This window comes from Monodelphis domestica, chromosome 5 (assembly GCF_027887165.1).
Source record: "Monodelphis domestica isolate mMonDom1 chromosome 5, mMonDom1.pri, whole genome shotgun sequence".
Classification (NCBI taxonomy): domain Eukaryota; kingdom Metazoa; phylum Chordata; class Mammalia; order Didelphimorphia; family Didelphidae; genus Monodelphis; species Monodelphis domestica.
The window spans coordinates 252,837,936-252,860,818 of record NC_077231.1 but is presented as its reverse complement, the minus strand read 5'-3'; the positions used below and the strand labels follow the sequence as shown (position 1 = coordinate 252,860,818).

General features: G+C 36.5%; 1 protein-coding gene across 3 annotated transcripts in view; it reads right to left on the bottom strand.

Moving 5' to 3' along the window:
• Positions 1-14,647, bottom strand: part of EPC1 (enhancer of polycomb homolog 1) — a 93,677-nt gene extending 79,030 nt beyond the window's left edge. For 2 of the 3 annotated variants that reach the window (XM_056800045.1, XM_056800048.1), the window contains exon 1: positions 14,338-14,647. In XM_056800045.1, the coding sequence (XP_056656023.1) occupies positions 14,338-14,340 (3 nt within the window). In that variant the 5' untranslated portion in view covers positions 14,341-14,647. Of the gene's footprint in view, positions 1-2,366; positions 2,538-14,337 lie in introns of those variants that run through there. The other variant, XM_056800047.1, reaches the window with a different exon arrangement.
• Between the last annotated feature and the right edge of the window lie 8,236 nt (positions 14,648-22,883).

Genomic DNA, 22,883 nt, shown 5'->3' with positions numbered 1-22,883 from the left:
AATTTTTCTGGTGTAATAATGGTAAGACTCAGGCCTCAAACTCTATTTCCTTCCTGATGTTAGCCTAATTTAGGCAATGCAAGCATATGCTAGATTTTCTGCCTGGATCTGATAACTGAGATGATATATGTCAAAAGAGTATAAAAAGGTGTAAAGGTCTCTACAAAAGTAAAGTATTATCTATATGAGACAAGGTAATTCAAGAGAAAAGAGAAAAGAACTCCTCTAAAGGAAACAGGAATAGATGTTTTCGGACCCCAGAATCAACCAGATTATTTGGCCAATAATTTTCTGAAATGCCCTAGGGGTCACAGGGTTTTCTTTTTTTTTTTCCTTGATGACAAAAATAACGTAATAATTCATCTACAGAAACAAAATCCTTCCTGGAACTAAACTCAAGCAAGCAATGATCAGATGAGTATTTGTATAAAGTAAAAATGGTATAAAGGCATCTATTCAAGATTACTTAGGTCTGAGCAATATCTAGATAGGCAGAAATTCAGATGGTCTACAGAAATGGACTGGGACTCTACCCCTGCAGGGAATTTATTCTTCCCTCTTAAAAGAGGAACTATTATGAGTCAGTCTCTACTGGCAAGCTTGCACTGTTAAAATGGTCTGAAAACATTGAAGCTCTGGCTAATCAGAGATCAGATCAGCCAAACTGTCCTGTCACATTATTACTATTATTAAAGAAAGGAATGTGTTTCCTTGAGGGTTATATCCTTGCACCATCAAAGAAAATAACAGAAGTGAACTGAAAAGGATAGAGATAATCATATTTTTGTTCAGTCATGTCCAACACTTTGTGACCTTTTGTGGAGTTTCCTTGGCCAAAAACTGGAGGGGTTTGCTATTTCCTTCTCCAGCTCATTTTATAGATGAAAAAACTGAGGCAAACAAGGGTAAGTGACTTGCCCAAGGTCCCAGCTGGCTGTGAACTATGGTGACTGGTCACTGAATAGGCCAGACAAGAAGCAAAGTACTTCCTAACTCTAGCTGAGCAATAAACTGATAGGGTGATAGTTGTACATTCTCTCCCACTTGAGCAAAAATGTGCCAACTCAAACCTAAAATCTGGAAAGAAAGGCAATCCTAAATGTAAATTTTGCTGCCTATAAATCACACTGAAAACAATTTTATATTATGTGCCTATATAAACTATTCATGCACATATATCAGTTACCTTTGGTAGAAATATTTTGCACTATTCTGAGGGGATGGCGGATTTGGGGTTAATTGCTGACACGATCCCCATAGACTTTTGAATGAAAATATCTGGGGAAAAGAAAAAAAGTTATTTGAGAAAAATAAGGTGCTCTCTGAAGCCTAATTCCTTGTAGGTACCAAGCTTGGATGATCTATCTGTGTATTGCTCCAATCTAGACTTTTTTATCTGAATAGCACAATTTCTTTGTCAGTATATATTTAATTTCTACTTAAGATTTACAAATTCTTTTAGTCTTATCTTTTTCTATTATTAATTGAAAAAATCCTGTCTTTTTATCTTGAAAGTAAAGAATTTCACATATCATTTTGTACTTGAAAGGGTTAACGATATTGTAGAAGTCTTTAAAAGTCATGTACTTTGAAAGATTTAAGAATTCTGATCGATACAATGATCAATCATGATTCCAAGGGGCCAAAACTAATGCAAAATTCTCATCTCCTGGCAGAAAAGCAAAGGATTCAGGAGACAGAATGACCTACATTATGGGACATGGCTAATGTAGGAACTTTATTTTGTTTTATCATGAATATTTATTACAAAAGTTTTCTTTTCTTTTTAATAGGGGAAAGTGAGAGGGAAAGAAAATAGATTTTTATTAATTGAAACAAAGAGTTAAATTTTAAAAATTAAGTCATCTTGTGTTTCTATAGTCAGCCACAAGTGGTTTAAAAAAATTAATGCTTTATTCCCTTATTTATATGGGGGTGTAGAATGGGACTGGCCAACAATAGTCTATTCATTAGAACAAAATATCCAGGACGGGGAGAGGTTTACCCTTTGCCCCCTTATATTTACATTATGCAAGATACAGTCATTCATATTAATCCTATCAAATATAAATACTATTGTGGTTATAGCAAGTAAATAGAAGCAATTTAGCTTTGATGTAAGCAGATATTTTCTAACAATTGGAGCTAACCAAAAGCAGAATGAGATATCTTGGGAGGTAACTGGTTTACCCTCACTAAAGGCTGGATAAATACTTGTTAAGATTTGTTGTGTTAGGAATTATTTTTCCATTACGATGGCGCTGGAGTCTCTTCCAATTCTTAAGCATTGTGATTTTATAATTAAGAAATTGTTCTTAGCCTTAGATCTGCTATGGTTGCTGGAACTCTTTGGGTAAATGACTTACCTTCTCCAAGCCTGTTTTCTCATCTGTAAAATGAAAGATTTAAACAAGATGATCTCTGAGATGTCTTCCAGGTTTAACCCTCTACGACAATGATAATGATGAAAATAAGAAAACATCACAAGTTTGTTTGTTTTTTTTCCATAGGAATTTTTGAAGATTACCTATCATGTCATTGAGGAATTGTCCCTCTGTAACACTGGAGTCCTTAAAGGAATGCTAGATCAGAGAGTGAAAAGTATCACTAACAATGACATTTTTTTTCATGGAACTCTTATTCATATCAAGATTCTATGGAATGCAGGTTAGAAAATTCTGGCTTAGTAGAACCACTTCCAGAACTGTTTGCATCTTAATGGAGGGTATGTGAAGAGAGCACTGATTAGCACAAAGGAAAGGATCTCTAATAGTAGTACCTGAGGGGTATAAACATTTGGGGAAGGAAACAGAATGACATTTCTGGGTTCTGGATCACTCTTTGTACTTACAGAGGATGACCTGGAAATCTGTCTTAGAAAGCATCTAGTCCATCCCCCCTCCCATGGGACAGATGAGGAAACTGAGTCATCCAAGAGATTAAATGACTTGCACAGATGGGTGAGTAATAGCTGTGCACCTCCAACTGAAGTCCCCAGAATCCAATTCTTTGTACTGCCCCACTGATTACTTGTAAGGTTACTCTTTACTGTAGAAAAAGCACAGAATTAATTCTGGGAATGGAGTCAGCATTGGTGAGGTTGTCCTTTGGGTGGACTAAGTACAAAATGGATGTTTGCTTCCACACCTTTCCAGTATAAATAAATAAATAAATAAAGGTGGTATGGACGCCCTTACCTGAGCCGACATTACCCCGGTATACATTTAGATTGTCCTAGTGAGCTGTTGGGTGCCTGCCTGTTAAACTGTGGGGCAGAGGAGTAGAATGTTAAGGAGGGGAGGAATGTTTGCGATGATTCTGTCTAATCCCACAAATGGAGAAATCGAGCCCCAAGAGGGGAAGGTGCCCAAGATTGGGGTGATGTCATGGTAGAGCTGGGTCTGGAATAAAGGTGTCCGGGGCTCTTTCTCCTCTGGGCCCAAAGAGACACTGGCTGGAGGCTGGGCATCGCCAGTCTGCTCTTTGGAGATGCTCTACTCGTCCTCCTCTGAAGGACCCAAAGACATTTCAGACAAGGTTTGCAGGGACTCCCCTGGTTTTAGGTTTATTTTAGGGGGCTCATTGCCGCCTTACTAGCTCAAATCAAACCCCAGGTCCACCCCAGAATATAAGGGAAACCCCAGGGTGGCTTTACCACTAGGATGGCCTCTCTAGGGTGCTTCACAGACTAGGCACTGAGGGGTGACGGAGGCAGGTGTGTACCGCTAGGAGCCTCCCATCATCTCTTCCCTATTGCCAATTGTTTGAAACAAAACTGGCTTCTGGAAACAGAAGGCTGAGAGCAAAGGCAAAAGGCCACTCGCCGGACAGATTTTTCTTCCAATAAGTCCTAGAATTAAAAGTGAGGCAGAAATAGGGACTCGGTTCTTGGGCCTGTGACTGCATAGGGATGGGGAACTCCTTCCATCAATGCAGATCATCACCTTCCCAGGAACTTATAGTTTTAGAGATTTGGCAGACATGTCCAATGGATGGGTCCCAAGTGGTGGAAGCCCCGACCAGATTAAATGATTGGTAGAATAAATAAACAAATACAATAATAGTACAAAATAAATACAGAATAAATAAAAATGCAGCCAATAAGGGCCCATTTCTGTTTGAGTTTGACCTTGCTGACCTACCAGTAAAAGGTAAGTTATCTGGCCAAGGCCATACAGTCGGGAGATGTCAGAGGTAGGGCTGACTTCCTAGTCTTCCTAGTTACATGGCCAACCATGAAGAGGAAGTGATTCTCAAACATCCTCACTTTTACTAGAGATGAGATAAAGGTTCCTCAAGTTATTTCCCAAACACCAGAGGAAAACAGCAAGAGAAATAGATCTTTGGGAAAAGACTTTTCCCTCCTCAGAAAGTTTCAGTGTCTCTCTGAGAGGGTTTTGAGGAATGGAGGCAAACAGTGACTGGCCCAGGGTCCACACAGCTAATACGTGTCTGAGGCTAGATTTGTACTCAAGAAGATGAGTTTTCCACACATGTAAAACCCAGTGGAATTACAGGTGAGCTACAGGAATGGGATGGGGGGAGGGAAGGGAAAGAGCATGAATCTTGTAACCATGGAAAAGTATTCTAAATTAATTAATTAAATAAAATTTCCAAAAGAAGATGAATCTTCCAGATCCAGATCCAGATTCTTATCCACTGAACCACCTAGAGGACTAAAAGGACTTTAAATAAATGATAAGATATATTAGAGATGTAGGGCTAGATGGGAACATCAAGCCCAAGTCCAACCCTTTCATGTTGCATATGATGAAATTAAGGCTTACAGCAGATAAATGGCATACCCCTGGGCATACAGATTGAAGAAATGCTCCATTCCACTTCATGTTCTATAATGACCCAATTGTGCCATATTACCTTTCTACATTTTAAAGATGATTAGGTTTAATAACCAAAGATGGGTTAATAAATAGAAGTTAAGATTATTGGGGTTTACCCTAAATTTCTTTCTTTTAAATAAAAATGTTTTATTTTATAAATTTCATGTAATAATTTTCCACATAAATTTTCTTAAGTTATGATCCAAATTGTCTCCTTCCCTCCCTTCTCTCCCCCTTCCCAGAGATGGTAAGCACCTTGATCTGGGTTATACATGTATTATCATACAAAACTTATTTCCATATTGTTCATTTTTGCAAGAGAATACTTATATAAAACCAAAACCCCAAAATAAAGATACAAATAAACTAAAGTTAAAAATTGTATGCTTTGATCTGCATTCTGACTCCAACAATTCTTTTTCTGAATATGGATAGATTTCTTTGTCATTTGTCCCTTAATACTGTTCTGGATGTATTGATGAGAGTAGCTAAGTCTTTCACAGTTGATCATCATATAATACTGCTGTTACAATGTACAATATTTTTCTGGTTCTGCTTATTTCATTCTGCATCAGTTCATGGAGGTCTTTCCAGCTCTTTCTGAAATCATCCTTTTCCTCATTTCTTACAGCACAAGAGTATTCCATCACCACCATACACCACAATTTGTTCAGCCATCTTCCAATTGAGGGACATCCCTTTAGTTTCTAATTCTTTACCACCACAAAAAGAGCTGCTATAAATATTTTTGTACAAATAGTACTTTCCTTGTTTTATTTTTTTTAAGTCTCTTTGGGATATGGACCTAGTAATGGTTTTACTGGATTAACTATCCTATATTTCTGAATATAGCATTATGAGGAATAAAATTTTCTTTGACTCTATTTTGGAAAAATGAGCTGAACAAAGGCCTGGTTGCTGGTTACTGATCTGGGACTGCGTTTCTTCTGATCTTATGCTATGTACTCTTCAATATTCTGAACTATGGTTCAAATACCAAGCTATAGTCTCATTATGCTGCCTCTCCTAACCAGTAGCCCTTCCCTGATCCTTTCTTACTACTGGATCTCCCTCCTTACCTTTCTAAACTGGTCAGTTCAGGTCTATTGGTAAGTAGAACATTCATCACTTTGTCATTGTGGCATTTTCTCTTATAGTTATCACTTTCTACAGCTATTATAGAAACAATGATTTCTGCCTTCAAATAGCAGTAACTGAAAACTTTCCACACACAAGAAGAATCATGGCCAAAGATGAAAGAAGGAAAGAAGGTGAAAATAGTTAAATAAATGTTGTGTGATTATAATAGCCCAACTTGGCCCTGAAAAGGAACTGAGAAAATGTACTTTCTTCCCTTCACTGTAGAAGGGGAAGACTATGGTCATAAAATACTATACATTGTGGTTGATGCATTGGTTGGTTTTCCCAAACAGCTATTTTTTTTTCCTTTTGTATTTTAATCTTTTTAACCAGGGATATCTTTTTGCACAGGGAGAGAGACAGGGGTATATTTGGAAATGAGGGTGATGTAAAAACAAAAGGGCATCAGTTGTTTTTTAGAGCCACAGCCAGGTAATATCTGTCTCATTTTGCTTTCATTACTTCCATGCTTTACTGGGTATACAAGAAAGGCTTTTAGTAGTTCTCCAACTATTGCCTCCTGTGTGAAAAGTAAAACTTTTAGCCAATAATGGCCTCTAAGCTTTTGCCAAATCTTCACTGAGTTGGGATAATTCAACTAACATCAGAGGTTGCTGTTCCTTAAGTTCCTGGGTCAGTTTTATGACATTCACCTCATTAAGTTCACTTAAAGTCAAAGTGCATTTCTAATTTCTAGTCTAAGAAAATCAAGTCCTAAAATTAAAAAAACAGAAAAATAGAATTTATAGTCTCAAAGAGATTTTAGAGATCATCTATTCTAACCTCTTTATTTTACAAATGGGAAAATTGGTGCTCCAAGAAGTTAAATAATTATGCCAAGGTAATGCAGCTTGTTAACGGCAGAACTGAAACTAGAATCTATTTTCCCAGTCCTGAGATTGGTACTCTTTCCACAATCAATTCTTTTCTGCAAATTTTTGTCTCTAAATATTTCAGGAAAAATTCCAGAAGAATATAGTTATGGTATAGGCACACTGAGTTAAGTAGCCCAATATATAAATATTAAGATTTCTCAAAATATAATTCATAAAATAATTAAATAAAATGTCTTTAGAGGGCTCCCCAATGCATTTAGATGTAATTATATTTACATACATTAGTGAACATACTTATTATATAAAATGAGGTATGCTAATAGCCTAATATAAAAATAATTGATTATAAATGTGTCATGTCTCAGGATGGCTTGTCCAAAGCAATTGCAGAGTAAATCACTTATTTATTCCCATTTAATTTTAAAGTATTAATTTTGATAATAAAATATTTGAGAAATTAGTTGTTAAAATGAAGAACTCATCTTTATTTTATGGTGTCTGAATTTTTGGGGCCCAGGTCTGTGATTTCCTTAATAAAATGAACTTGTAGAGGAAGAAACATCTCCTTGCTAGTAAAAATCAGCAATTATTCTGCAACTGATAGTTTCCTAGTCTGGAGGCACATAGACACTTGACTTACTCAAGATCATAAGGTCAGAAGGTGTCACAAGCTACAGATGAATTCAGGTCTACCTGATGTTGACCTTGGCTCTCTGTCTACTAGGCAACATTACCTCTCTTCATGTTTCCCTGGTTTGTATTCATACTGAATATCAACATCAAGTGAATTTTTGTTCTTCTCAAGCAGCAAGTTTCTGTCCCACTTGCACTCATCTAAGGACATCTGCCTTACAGTTTGACCAATGTATGGCACCAGTCAAATACCCTTCTTGACACTTCCCTTGGGGCAGGTCACTTATCACAGAAATCAGAATGAGAAAATACTTAAAACATGCATTCATCCATCAACCACTCAATTAACATTTATAATCACTTAAAGGAAAACTGTGTCCTTGCCTTCAAGAAGCTTACATCTTATGGAGGATTTTTGTTACTGTTCAGTCATTTTAGTTTCTGACTTCATGACCAATTTGGTGTTTTTCTTGGCAGAGATACTGGGGTGGTTTACCATTTCCTTCTCTAGCTCATTTTACAGGGGGGGGAAACTGAGGCAGACACGGTTGTTTCTGACTCTTCATGACCAATTTGATGTTTTTCTTGGCAGAGATACTGGGGTGGTTTACCATTTCCTTCTCTAGCTCATTTTACAGGGGGGGAAACTGAGGCAGACACGGTTAAGTGACTTGCCCAGAGTCACATAGTTAATAAGTGCCTGAGGCCAGATTTGAACTCAGAAAGATGTCTTCCTGCCTTCAAGTCTGGCACTCAATCTGCTGCGCCACCTAGCTGCCCACAATGGGAGATACAACATGTAAATAACTATGTACCTGGAATATAAAGATAAAGTAGAGGGGAGGTAATCGTAGAGGGAAGGAAGTAGCAGAATGAGGGACTAAGAAAGAACTCTAGAAGAAGGTGGGTTTGGGGTTGTCTTGAAGGAAGTCAAGGAGGCCTAGAGGCAGAGGTGAAAAAGGAGGGCATTCTAGTCAGCACAGAGGCACAGAGTCAGGACACAGGGTGTCTATTCAGTGTGAAAGAATTAGGCATTGAAGTAAGGAGCAATTCTGGTGCCCAGGGCAAGAAATACAAAACACACGTGGAACAGTCTGCCTTTTTCATCAGGTGGAAGAGGAGGGAGATCTGGGGAGAAACCTCAAACTTCAAGACAAAAAAACCCTTTGGGGGAGCCAAGGACATCATGAGCCCTCTGCTGGGAAGGCCATTTCTGGAAGTGGATACGAATCTGGATCAAGGAGAACATTAATGAAAAGAGGATACAAAATGGGGGAGCAAACAATTGCTTCCTATTTTTAATCTCCTGGCTAACTTAGGTTGAAGAAGTAGGTGTATTATTAGCACACTTTCAGTTTCAGCACCCTGCAGGGAACCTTAGGAACTAGAACAGGGTGATGAGGGTTCCCAAAATGTGGAGGGAACTGGCATTTGTACTTCTTTGTCAGGTAAAAATGGAGCTGAGCATTTACTAAGCAAGAATAATAAAAGAAAGTTACTGGGCAGTCTAATTCCTCCCTTCCTTGCCTTGGTCCCACCTTATTTCTTCTACAAAAGCAGCTTCATAGTGTCTCTAGATCTCCCCACCATCCTTTACCCCCTAGTCCCTTGTAGTTCAAGTCCTGAGATCTCTCCACTTCACTCACAATTGATCTGTGGGTTCATCTTCTGATGTTGGTCCAGAAAGCTTTTTTTAGTGTATGCCTGAGTAGTTATGGCTAAGTCGATCACCTCACCTTTGGCTCTGTGTGTAAGGCAAAAATATTTTCATTGGATGATTCCTGAGGTCACCTTAACAAAAATCCTCTATTTTAGCTGGCTGACGTGCCTGTCTAATATATGAGTTCACCAGTTACAATTCTGCTGAAGCTCTGACTGCACCTTCTCTTTAAGGCATCTTGTTATCGTGACAAAAACAGTAAGTTTGAATTCTGGAGATGGGTCTGAATCCCATGTCTGCCACCTGCTACCTAGTAGCTCTATCCCTTTGAACATCCATTACTTGGTCTTCAAGATGAGAGGTTTGGAACGGATTTCCAAGTTCTCTTCCAGCTCTAAGACCTATGAAACAAACAGGGAATACCTACGTCCTGATGTGAGACGATGTGGAGAAATCATAGCAAACAGCACCTTGTTGAATATTTAAATTCTAACCAATTGATCCATATATTCCTAATCCTACTTTCCTGGTCTATGCATTCATGTATTTGGCCATTATAGGGAAATTTCCTATTATGCAATCTTCATAAATATTGAACTTCTTTTCATTTCAAAGATACCTCAAAAACAAATTCTAATGGGCATATATTGGGAATGGAGCCATTGGAAAAGTATTCTAGAGATGATTTCTTCATTGTTTCTTATCTTTATAGATTAGATTTATTTCTACATTTCCCCTCTGCAAATGTGAGCAAATTGCTCAAGGTAGCCCCATATCAAACTCTTGAAAACAAAATGTCTATTATTTAGATTTTCCAAAGATGAACCAATGACTGCCAGAAGTCTGGGCCTTGGGCTCTTCTCAATTTCTTTTTTCAAGCAAAATAGATGGAATTTATAATTTCTCTCCCAAAAGCCTAATTGACTGATCTCACTGAAACTGAGAATTTAACATACTTAAGATTCTTAGCATTAAAATGCCTTTAAAACAAGCCCACTTGGAAAAATACAAATTAAATAAGTTCTTTTTAACTCTGTAAATAAATAAACCAGCATTTAAAATTTAAAGCCCCTTTGTTGTACCAAGATGTTTTTGTCTTTAAATCATGTAACACAAACACCATTTCCTCCATTCCATCTTCTATTCAATTCTTCCCCATTTCAAAATCCAATCTATGATTTCAGAAAAAAATCCAAATGTAATAATTTATCTATATTCTCTCTTGGGGAAAATAGGAATCTCCCAAATAGCAATGATAGGCCCAAGAAATCTTTATCATTAGAACTACTCATCATTTCTTTTCTCTTCTTATCTGATCAGATTTTTCAAACAAATGATGAGAATCTGATGGAATATTCCTATTTTTTGATTGTTTCTGGAAAATTTCTAGTCTCTCCTATTTCTAGTATCTTCCCTTCTAAATTATTTTATTTCACTGTGTTCTAGATATGTTTTCGAGCTTATTTTACACATTTTATATTAGGCAATTTGAGTTTCTCTGATAATTCATTTTTTAGCTTTTTGTCAAATTTTCTTGGAATATTCACTAGTTTCCCACCATGCTAATTCCTATACTTTCTTCCCAGTACCTAATTTAGTATTATTTTTCAGTTACTCAAGTACTTCTTCTATCAAATTATTCCTGAGATTTACCAACACTACTCTAACCAACTCTTAAACCAAAGTTCAACTCACCTAATGGCAGTTAACTCGCAGCTGTTAGAGGTAATTGTTTGAATCATGGATTATCCATGTAGTAGGATGTTATTTCTCTCTCTTTGGATCATGGATTTAGAGCTGGAAGGGACTTTGGAGATTAATCATCTAATTCAACTCCCTTATTTTACAGATGAAGAAACTGTGGCCTAAAGAGGCTCTATATATGACTTGCCCAAGGCCACACAGGCAATAAGTGGCAGGGTCAGGACTCAAATACAGGTCCTATGATTTCAAGTCCATTGTTTTTGTTGCTGTGTCATTATACTCATTAGTCCTTCAGTTAGATGGTCTGGGAGACATTAAAGGTGAAAGTCAATCCTGTGTATTTCAGAACTTGTTAACTGTTCTCATCAAAGACTGCTGAGAAGAAGTGGGGAGGTGTTTTAATAGAGGCAAATATTATTTTTGGATTTTTCTGCTTATTTCAATTGCCTTAAGTAAACCATATTAAGTTCCTACTGTATATAACAAGAAATACTAATAAGAATGTGTCTATATATGCTTCCCTTTATAGAATCACTGACTATTGGAGTTGGAAGAATCTTTACATTTCAATGACCTCTTTTTAACAAAGAAGAAACAAGCTCCAAAAGGAAGAATGACTAGGTCAAGGTCATATGGCTAATAAGGCAGAATTGGAACCTCTATGCCTTCCAAATCTCAATCTTTCCACATCATCATACTTAATGAATACTACAATAGTACAAGTCAAAAATAAAGCATTTAAAATGACTTTAAAAAGAACATATTCAATTTAAAAATTTATTTTTAAAAAATTTCCAGTGACTCAAAAGAGAAAGTAAAGCATGATGAACTATTGGGTTTTATAAAATGCTAACAGTTGCAAAGCAGTGGTGTAGGTATACATATACACGTATGTAGGTATATCCTTTTAAGCCTCCCTCATTCAGTCGAAATAGAGGGTTTACAAATTTATACATATAAAGCAAATATAAATACAGAGCAGTCTAGTCTAAACTTATCCCCCTGGGTAACTAGCACAGCACTCTGTATACAGTAGGCAATTAATACAATGCCTGTTGAATATGATCAAAATCAATCTGCAACTGTATTGGATACTTCCTAATCAGTGATGTAACTAACAGTCAATGATGTAGGAGAACAAAGAGCATTGCATAGCTACATATGGAGTTCACAGCATCAGTTTGTTTTAAAAGGGTGGAAGGTTAGACAAGCACAGAGATTTTTCACAGATGAAAAAGCCTGAAAATATTATCAATTGAGTAACCAAAATCCTTAGAAAATAAACTTGAAAGAAAGCATAATCTATTCTGTAGATAAACTTCTTTCAGAAGGCTAAACTCCCCAGAAGAATGTCAGAGATTTAAACATCAATATGCAGTATTTCATTCATAAGCAGTCTACAAAAAGGATTCAATGTAGCTATTTAGAAGTCTTAAAATAAAAGATATGGCTTATTTAAAAGATGAATATTCTAAAATGCAAACACAACATAGGCATTGAAAGAAAATTATTTTTAAAGTCAAAGGGAAAAGCCCCATATGTGTAGCAGGGACATGATTTTCTAAGAAAAAACAAAAATAATATTTTAAAACATTCTTCACAAATATTCTTCAAATGTTTTAACTGATGAAATGAAATAAGTGAAAAAGAGCACTTGTATAGTTTCTAGGGAATCAAATCACTCAACAATCATGCCAATGTTATTTTTGGAATTGTAGGTTTCAGTCTCTCTAGAAAGAAATTTTTTTAATAACGCCTCAAAGTGTATTGAGAAGCTTGTTTCAATCATTTTAAAATTCTTTCATTTGGCAAAGTAATGTACTTTTAGGTCATTCTGGGCAATTTCTCCTTTTCTCAGTTCAGAGGAGGGATCTGTTTAGTGCTTCTGTAAACAATAGAAATGTTTGCAGAGATCAGTAAAATCGATCTTTTATCCTTACATATTTTTGTTCAGAGTAGGCTTTGGCCTGATCTCATATTCTCCAGCCAGGCAAAATTCCCAATAAGAACAGGGGTTGAGAAGACCTATTTTTGCCCTTAGTTAAATGTGTCCAAGTGCCAGTTAAGTCAGAGACAGCTGTACATAAAAACCTAAAAGCTCATCCCAGCTCTAAATATTTGCTATATTGAAGGGCAGTGTAAATATATTAAGACAACACTTTTAAACTTAATAACAATCTCACTAAAAAAACCAGGAAAATGAATAATAATGTAAATGTTATATCTACCAAACTATTAGATAATTCTATGGAGAAAACTTCAAACAGTTCCTTAAGAAAAAGAAATCACGAAATTAAACTTCTACAACTGTTCCATTATACACAAATAAAAAAAAAAGGCAGGCATTTTGGTAAGTTGGAAGGGCCTGGGGGTGCCTTAATGAATATTTTATGCAGCATGATTTTTCGACTATGAGATAAATGCTGAAGCCGATTGGGAAGGGGCAAGTGGGAGCCGAAATGGCTATGGCTGGAGAAATCTGATCTCCTGACACATCACATTGAGCCCCTTCTAAAACACAGCTGCAAACTGTACGCCTATCCTTGCTATCTCCTGGACGGGCTGTGACGACATGTCTGCTCTCGTCCAGCGTTCACAGAAAACACAGGTTGGCTAATGCAATGGAATAATTTCCTCTGCCCAAATGGAACTTTCTCTGATAAAAGAAAAGAAAAGATAATAGATTCCATCTTGCCCCACCTCTTTCTTTTTTTCTCCTTTTTTCTTTTAGTGAAAACTGACATAAATTGTTGAGGAGCACTACAGCGCCACCAACACAGATCAATGCAAAACAAAAAAGATCTCCCACCGTGTGCAAAAAAAAATCTAGAAAAATGCCAAAAATTACAAAATGTCTCCCAAATGTACCTTTTCAGAAACAAACAAGATATCTGAGAAAGATGCTTAATGAAGAGCTAGTGAGAAATAACGCCTTCAAGGAGTAGCCTTACAAAAGATCTGCCCTGCAAATAAAAGATCCACTATTTAGTAACAGCCATAACTTAATATAAACCCTGTTATGTCAATTTCCACCTTCATTATACCAAGGGCAGCTTTTTTTGTACTTTGTGTCGAAGTAATTCATGAAGAGGAACCGGAATTGTTTTTAGAAATTGTTTAAACTACAACCGTAATGCATGCCGATAATTTAGTCGTGTACAAATTAGGTAATACAAGATTTTTTATAAAGGAGGATATGCACATATTTGGCATTGCCAGCATTTCTGGCACAAAACAAGTCCATCTTGAAATATTTGAGTTCTTTTACAGTTCACGGTAATTGAAGTCTAACCTACATTTTAAAAATATTTTGTTTTTAACAATAGAAATAACTATTTTATTTTTTATTGTCAAAATTAACCAGATAGGATTGGGTGGAATATGCAAAGACCAAAGCTAAAGAAACAAACAAAAAAAATCACCAAGATTGGTTTTGCTCATTAAAAACACAATGACAATCCTTTTCATCTAGTAGCTCATTCCGAAGATTCAACAATAGAGATGTTTAAAATTACAAACTTACCATAAGTGTAGGAAGAAAAGCAGTCAGTCTTTGCAAAATAATTGTAACAATATAAGCTGGATACTTGTGCCCTTAGAAACAACAGCCTCCATGCAGCATATGGATCTTCAAACATCTTAGAAATATTTGGTAAATAAAAAGTAATACTTTCTTCCACGACCAGTGGCTCCATGAGGTGGTTTCCCCCAGGATCTGTGGGCGTTTGGGAAAAATCGGAGCAATATCCACAGAAGATTAAAAGCAGAGGAGGCAGCCAGCAGCCAGAAGACTCTGGGGTTAACAACTTTGCAATGGCAAACAGGCGTGTTCTGATTGGTTAGGAGGGCAGTGTCCCTACAGTCTGCACTATCCCCCGCTCCCCCCTCCTGCAGCCTGGGAAAAAAATGCAGTGTGTGTGCCATTTTACACTGGGCTTTTAAAAGCACAGCCACCCAAATGACAAAAGTCTGGGCTCGATATTAAGTGACACTGCAAAACAATAGCTCTCAATGACTGGCTTGCTTGCTCAGGAAAATACTTTCCTCATGCCCTCAAGAAACAGATTTATATATATATATATAATATACATATATATTTTTTTAAACGGTGGGGCTTGCCAAGACAATGTGGTTTTCTTAAGGAAGTGTTTTTTTTTAAAAAATATGTATATTTTATTGTTAAATCATGAACATAAATATGGTCATTCTAAAGTCATCCTGTAGGAGTCTTAGATTCAACCGTTGTTAGTCCACCTAAAAAAAGCCCTCCGACCCTGAACAAAATCTACGACTCCTTTCGGAAAGCTTCGGGTCCATAATTTTTTTTTTTTTGTAGTGATTAAGGAATACAACTACTTACTTTGTAAAGGTATGAAAATCATACTAATTTCACTAGGCACATAAAAATTGCAGGAATAATCTGTGGTCTATAAATTCTATTTAAAAACCCCTCCTTATACTGACTGACAGAATTCTACCATGCTGCCCACAAACAAAATGGCTGTGGCAATGAGTTTTTTAGATCCTCCCACCGTGCCTCCCCCCCCCCCAGGAAGTATATGTATGTATGTATACATACATATATATATATGTGTGTGTATATATATATATATATTTTTTTTTTTTTTACAAATCCCAATTACACACCATCCTACAAGTACAACACACAGCTTGGACTCTGGGGGACTTCTTTGATGAGGGCCACTTAAAAAGGCTTTTGCTTTTATTGGTAATCTTTCTTTTAAAAAAATGTTTGAAGGTGCATCAATCACTGGAAATTTACATGACTGTGTTATTTGAACTTCCTGTTTTCCATATTTATGAGGTCTTTCACCTATTTTGGCAGGCTTTCAAATTAAGTGGACTGGGAAATTTGATGCTCTGTCTCTTTTTGGTTGTGAGCTGAGTCAGGTACTCAGTTGTTGTTGCCACTGTGTTTTTCAAAATGAACCCAAATCTAGTCATTTACAAGTTTAATCATAAAACTAATGCAGTACCAGCCTTGAAAAATGTAAATCCACAGAAGTCATTATATTGAAAAGTAGCTATTGGATAGAATAGACATATACATAAGTGAGTTAATGAATTAATACTGTATAAAAGCATGTTTTGTTTTCTGAGCTATTTGAACCCTAAATTTCTATTTGAATCAAGGATAGGCTTTGCTTGAAGAAAGAGGTGGGTGGCTGGTGGCAGTCAGGGAGAAAGAGAGTGAAGGAGAGTTTTGCCTAGAATTGTACAGGACAGATGCCCCCTGAACTCATGCCAGATATCACTGTCTGGCAGTTAATAGCACATTCAAAGGGCTCTAGCTAACAGCAGGTTCAATGGGGCAGCTCCTTGAACTACTGACACACTGATGTTCTCTAGACATTGGCCTTTGGCTGACAGGCAAGTCCTGGCCTCTCTTTGGAAGTCTATCTTCTTAGACTCTAGGCAAGGAGCCCCACGTGAATAGAAGCTGAAGGCACTGGTTTTCAGAGCTGGCAGGGATGCCTCTTCCCCTGACCATCCGTTAACAAACATACCAAAGCCTCAGAAAACACTTTTGTACATGGCTTGGATTCAAAGACTAACAGTGGACAACTATGCTATGTACTGAATTGGAAAAACCAGATTCTAAGGTTAATAGATTCTAAGAATGAGATATGCTTTTTATATTTCTATGCAGCAAAAATTCTTTTACCTCTGTAAAAATGTGAAGAAAATGGACCCCTTGAAATATAATCTGTGAACAAAGATTTTCTTTGAAAGGCAATCATTTCCTAAAGGAATATTTTGTTCTTCGTATGCATATTTATATTGTCAACATGGAAAATTTATATTTTTATATATATTTTATATTTGTATGCATATTTATATTGTCACCAATATGTGAAGTGGGACCTTCCCCCAGGGGGAAACCTCTCCTGTGACAAGGTCAAAACCTGGGGTTTCTACCCTCAAACTAAATAAACTGGGGACTTCTAGATTTCCATGTTGACACAATACATGTACACATCCTATGTATTTTATGTAATATATGTCCCTTGTTTATTATATTCTGGATACATTGAACTATGAGGCCTAGAGTTATTATGTATAATTAATTATATGGACATAATTATAATTTTACTCTAAGTTTCTTAGACATCTAGTAACATAATCATAACACAAATCACTATAGCACGTTGTACTCTTTCATTTGAAATGTCTAGTGAAGGTAGCTGGAAAAATTATAATGCAGATAAATAAATTTAAAGTTTTGTTGGCCAGATATTGGACTCCTCTGAGTCCCACTTTATTCATCTGTAAAACAAGCACAATACTTGTAGCATCTACCCCACAGGGTTTCTGGGAGATTCAAGTAGAATAAGTATGCAAGTGCTCTTTAAACTTTAAAGGGTTTTACAAAGGTCAGATATTATTGTAGTTGTTGTTGACTTGACAATAATGTATCTGGTAGCTGCATTCCAAGATTTTTCTGCCTATATTTGGGTCTTGATGTTACATTTTGAGAAGTCTTCCTTAATTTTTTGGGCACAATTGTAGCCACTGATTTTATGATGTAGCACTTGAATAAGATAAGACTAATCAACAAATCTCCAACATGAATCATTTCCCAATTGATAAATGACCTACAAATGGTCAAAGGATATGAACAAGCAGGTTTCAGAAAGAGACATTAAAGCTATCCATAGTCATATGAAAAAAATCTTTAATTTGCTATTGATTAGAGAAATGCAAATTTTAAAAACTCTGAGGTACCACCTCATACCTATAAGATTGGCTAATGTGACAGAAAAGGAAAATGACAAATGTTAGTGGGGATGTGAGAAAATTGGGACACTATTTCACTGTTGGTGGAGTTGTGAATAAATTCAACAATTCTGGAGAGCAATTTGAAATTATGCCCAAAGGGCTATAAAACTGTGCATATCCTTTGATTCAATAATATAACTACTAGGTCTGTATCTCAAAGAGAATTAAAAAAAAAGGAAAAGGACCTATATGTTAAAAATATTTATAGCAGCTCTTTTTATTTATTTTTCTTCATTTGCTTTAGTCTGTATTTTCTTTCACCATATGACTAATATGGAAATATGTTTTGCATGACTGTACATCTATAACCTATATCAAATTGCTTACCTTCTCAAAGAAGGGGGCAAATAGGGGACAATGAAGAGAATTTAGAATTCAAAATTAAAAAAAAAAACAAAGTTAAAAATTTTTATATCTAATTGGGAAAAAGAAAATATTTAAAGTGAAAAACAAAAAAAATAATAACAACAACAAAAGGAATTTCCAAGACCAGAGGCCAATTACATTAGTAAAATTAAGGAAGAACAATAGGCAATTAGCTGATATAGTTTCTATTGATCTTTGCTAATGTTTACTTGTTTCTTTCTCTATCAATCACTATCTGGCTAATGTTGGAACAGGAAAGAAAAATAAGCAAATTTATGAAATTAGTTTTTATTTTATTTAGTTAATGGGCCACTCTGGCCATTGATTAATGAAACTCTTTATACTGAAAAAGTATATTTATAAGTAAATATACAAGCATAAATATAATAATTATATACATAAGTAAAAATATTTCACACATTTAATATTATTCAAGTCAATTTCCATTTTAATTTCAAACATTTATTAGAGTTCTGTTAATTTCAGGACATTATATTACATACTAGGGGGAAATAGGCCAAATAAAAACGACTTTTGGTGTGACGAATAACTATTTACACACAGTGTCCAATTTAAAAAAATATTATGTTTAGGGCTTTGCATTATGGGCCCTCTATTATGCAAGGTCCACAGAAGTGACTTTTTAGGCCTATAGGAGAAACATCAGGGAGCAAGAAAAAAAAAAGGCAAAGGGCAAGAAACTAATAAACAGCTATAGAAATTGAAGTATTAAGAAGATACTTAATCTATTTCTGAATTTTCCCTTCTCATTAAAATGTGACTGTTAATATGCTTGAATCCTGCTCAAGTTACTGGACAACCATTTTAGGTTATTCAGTTCTGTCTGAAGTATCAACATGTTTTCAAAGAGGGTTATTGGTAATGAAAATGCCAGAATATGCCAACCCAAGATCCAGTGAAAAGGTAAAGGCTTTGAGAACAATGATTTATTGACTTTGGAAGTCAGAGAAAAGGAATAAGAGCTAGACTCTGTTATGCTCAGTCAGTTAATGGTTTGAATGGTGTCCCTATTTGTGAACTGGCAGATTTCTACAGTTTGGCCATGATATATACATATTAGATGGCTTACTATAGAACATGTGTCTAATATTCATATTGGCATCCTCGTATTAATTATAAGCCCTTGTAAATCGTTCCCAGATAGTCTCCTTTCATTTTCCCCCATACACAACTCCTCTTCCCCATGTTAGGATATTACTCACTCCCCTACTCAAGAAGTTTCAGTGGCTCTCTTTTTCCTCTAGGATCAAAGATCTTCAGTTTGGCATTTAAGGCCTTTCACCATTTTGCTACAGATTTTCTTTCCAGACTTATTACATATTACTCCCCTTCATACTCTGAACTCTCTAGCAAAGCTGTACTAACTGCTGCTTTCTTTTTTTTTTTAAACCTCTTATCTTCCATCATAGAAATAAGACAGAAGAGTGATAAAGGACTAGGCAATGGGGGTTAAGTGACTTGCTTGGGGCCACACAGGTAGGAAGTGTCTGAGGTCAGATTTGAACCCAAGACATCTAATCTCTATGCCTTCCTCTGTAATCCCTGGGTCAACTAACTGTCCCACTACTTCCTTTTCTTTAAAGGCCGTTCCCTTTTCCTTTGCTGTACCTTTGGAGTCTGTCCTCTATGCCTACAACACAAATGCTCCTTACTTCCATTTCTTATTATCCTTAACTTCCTGCAAAGCTCACATCAACTACAAATTCTCACTTGAGGCCTTTCCCAATTTCCTCTAGCTGTTAGGATCTCCTTCCACTTATATTCCAAATTACCTTATATTTAATTAGAATGTATTTGCTATTGCTTCCTCTCAAAGTGCTCCATAGTCCCTATTTCAGCCAACTGACATGACTTTTGAAACAAATTGTTCCCCCCCTGCTCCTTCCCCTGGGGGAAGTCTACACAGGCTTGGAGTAGACATCTCCCTAATTCCCTGATGGGTTTGAGACCTGTGGTTACCCTGAACTTAGTTTAGTCCGTCTGCCAAAATGATTTTCCAGGGATGTGGCTGTTAATCATGCAAAGCTCCTTGAAGCCACAGGTGAGAGATGGGGGAAAAGCAGATCCCAAAGGGTGGACGAGGAGGCACCAGGAGGGGCAGAGCTTGGTCAGATAACCAAGACACCAAAGTTATTTAGTATATCCTGAGCCATTACCAGTTGTCTGGACTTGGATGACGCTGAAAGAGAGAGTAAGGCTGATGACTGTGCAACTCTAACTCAGATCCAATTCACATTCAAGGCAAGACATGGCCCCAGGTTTCATTAGTCCTCTTTGAAAAGGAAGGATGAACATCATTTTGTATTTACTAAGGCTGTTTTCCCTTGAGAGAATGTAAGTACCTTGAGGGCAGGGACATTTTGTTTTATTTATGGGGATCACCTAGCACAGTGCCTGGCACCTAGAAAGATAGTTTCTAAATGCTTGATGACTGAATGATAAAATTCATACCATTATAAAATATAATTTAAAGCATTGCCTTATGAGTCTGATAACATTAACCAAAATTTCAATAATGGCTATGTCATTAAGACTTCAGTACTCATTTGTGAGATGACTTCAGGTCATGTTCATATATTACAGGAGGTATTTTTTATCACTTTCATGAAAAAAATCTTCCTTCAGAGCACTTTGTGAGGATTAATATGAGACAAATCTTTACAGTAGTTTTAGGAAAACTTACTTGAACATAATTATGAATCTGGCTAACGAGGTATGGATTTGATCAGTTCAATAAGTGTATAAGATCCTGAGGCTACTCTCTTTGCTGCTGGTGGAGATACACATATCCTAACAATTCATGGACCTGTGATCTTATAAGATCTTGTAGGTAGACCTTCTAGCTATGGAGATTACAACCCATCTGTGCAGGTTCATTATTTGTAAAACTCTCTCATGTGCTCCCACAAATGAGACACAGGATTTCTACCCAAAATGTTTGGGAGGCTATAAAGCTCAAACTATAATTGGTCCTCACTGTCATCACGCTTACCAGATGTTCTTAACTATTTATGTTATAGACTCTTTTAGCAGTCCAGTAAAGCCTATTTTAAAATTTATTTTAAAAACTTCTTAGAACATTATTTTTACAGGCACAAAATAAAATATAAAGTAATACAAAAAGGTGCAATCATATTGAAATAAAGTTATCACCAAGTTTACTGATCCTAAGAACCACTGCTCTAGGTATTGCTTTTTTTTTCTTGCTTGATTATATATTGTTTTCCTGGCCTTATATTATGGGCTTCCTGTTATGCAAAAGAACCAGAAAAAGCTACTCTTTTTCTGCCCACAAGAAAAAGCACTGCTGAATTTACTCACATTATGTTCCCTTTGCTGACTACACAAAGTCTTGTCTCAAAATTACCCTGCCTTTTAATTTGCATATATACATAAATACCATGTGAGAAGTAATGTGGCCTGGTGGAGATATAGTGCTGGATTTGGGTCCTCTTCCTGTTACCTCAAGACTCTTTCTCCATCCTTAACCTCAGCCCCAAACCCACATATCTGTCAATAGCAACAGGCAGGGTTGTTATTTATGGTGCCAAACTAGTGAAACGTTTTAGTTTCATTTTAGACTTTTTTTGCATGTATAAATTGTCCTCTTGAGCTATCTAATATGTAATATAATAAATGTATGTAAGTATAATCTGTTATATAATTAATTAAACAATTTATAAACAATAGAATTAATAAATAACAAATATAATATTAGTATGATAAATATATGAAAATAAAATAATTTTCCCTTCACCTTCCTGTAATATAGGACAGCATCACTGTGTTTCATGAGTGGCAATAATGACTATCATCCATGGAACAAAGCAAAGACATCCTAATCCAGAATGGTTAGATGCCAAGGAATTTTCTGTAAAGTAGTGACCTGTCAGAGAGCTGACTTGCAGAACCAAGCTTCCCAGAGTACCTGGACTTTATAATATCAGGTGATCTGCCCCCATATCCATAGGGTTGTAAATTATGCTCACTGGTTCTGTCTATTGTCCTAGTCCAGGTTTTTGGCAGTGGTCCAGAGTGTGTGCGTGCCACCCTTAATATTTCCCGGAGAATGAGGTTCCTTTTGTCTGCATGTATTTGTGAGGGAATTGGGGCCCATGCCTGGGCTAAGAGAATCTCTATTATGTAAGGGCCTATAAATTTAGACTTCTAAATGAATGACCATTAAAAAAAAAAAGAATGACCACATTCTGAGTCGTCACTTTTATCCATGAGTCAAGAAGCATGGTACCAATCATGCCACTCTGCTTTGTATTTTGTCAATTCTAAGCCTTAGGCACCTTTGGAATTTACCCACATTATCTACTGTTAGGAACAAGTGTGGAAGGTCACAATTATGATCAGAAGCTTCTTCTTGCACCTGATGAGTGAGAGAGGTGGGTGCAGCACTGAAGAATAGCACCAGTGGGCAGATGTCAAACAAGATGACCTTTGGTGCCATTCACCACACAATGCATTGGAAAATATATGAGCAAATGTCAAAGTAACATTGGGAGGAGTGGTGTAGAGGCTTTGCTTTTCCTTCTGGGTTTGGTTGTGCATGCCTCTTGATTATTGAGACACTGGGAGAAATGAACAGAAGCCTGTATGGCAGGTCAAGCTATGTAGATCTACAATTAAGTTCTGAATTGCTCAGGACCATGACAAAAAAATCTGAGGCAGCTGGGTGGCACACAGTGGATAGAGCATCAGGTCTGGCATCAGGAAGACCTCAGCTCAAATCCAGTCTCAGATGCTTACTGACCTGGTGGCCCTGGGCAAGTCACTAAATCCTTTTTTTTGCCTCAGTTTCCTCATCTGTAAGAGCAATTGGAGAAGAAATGGAAAACTACTCCAGAATCTTTGCCAAGAAAACCCCAAATG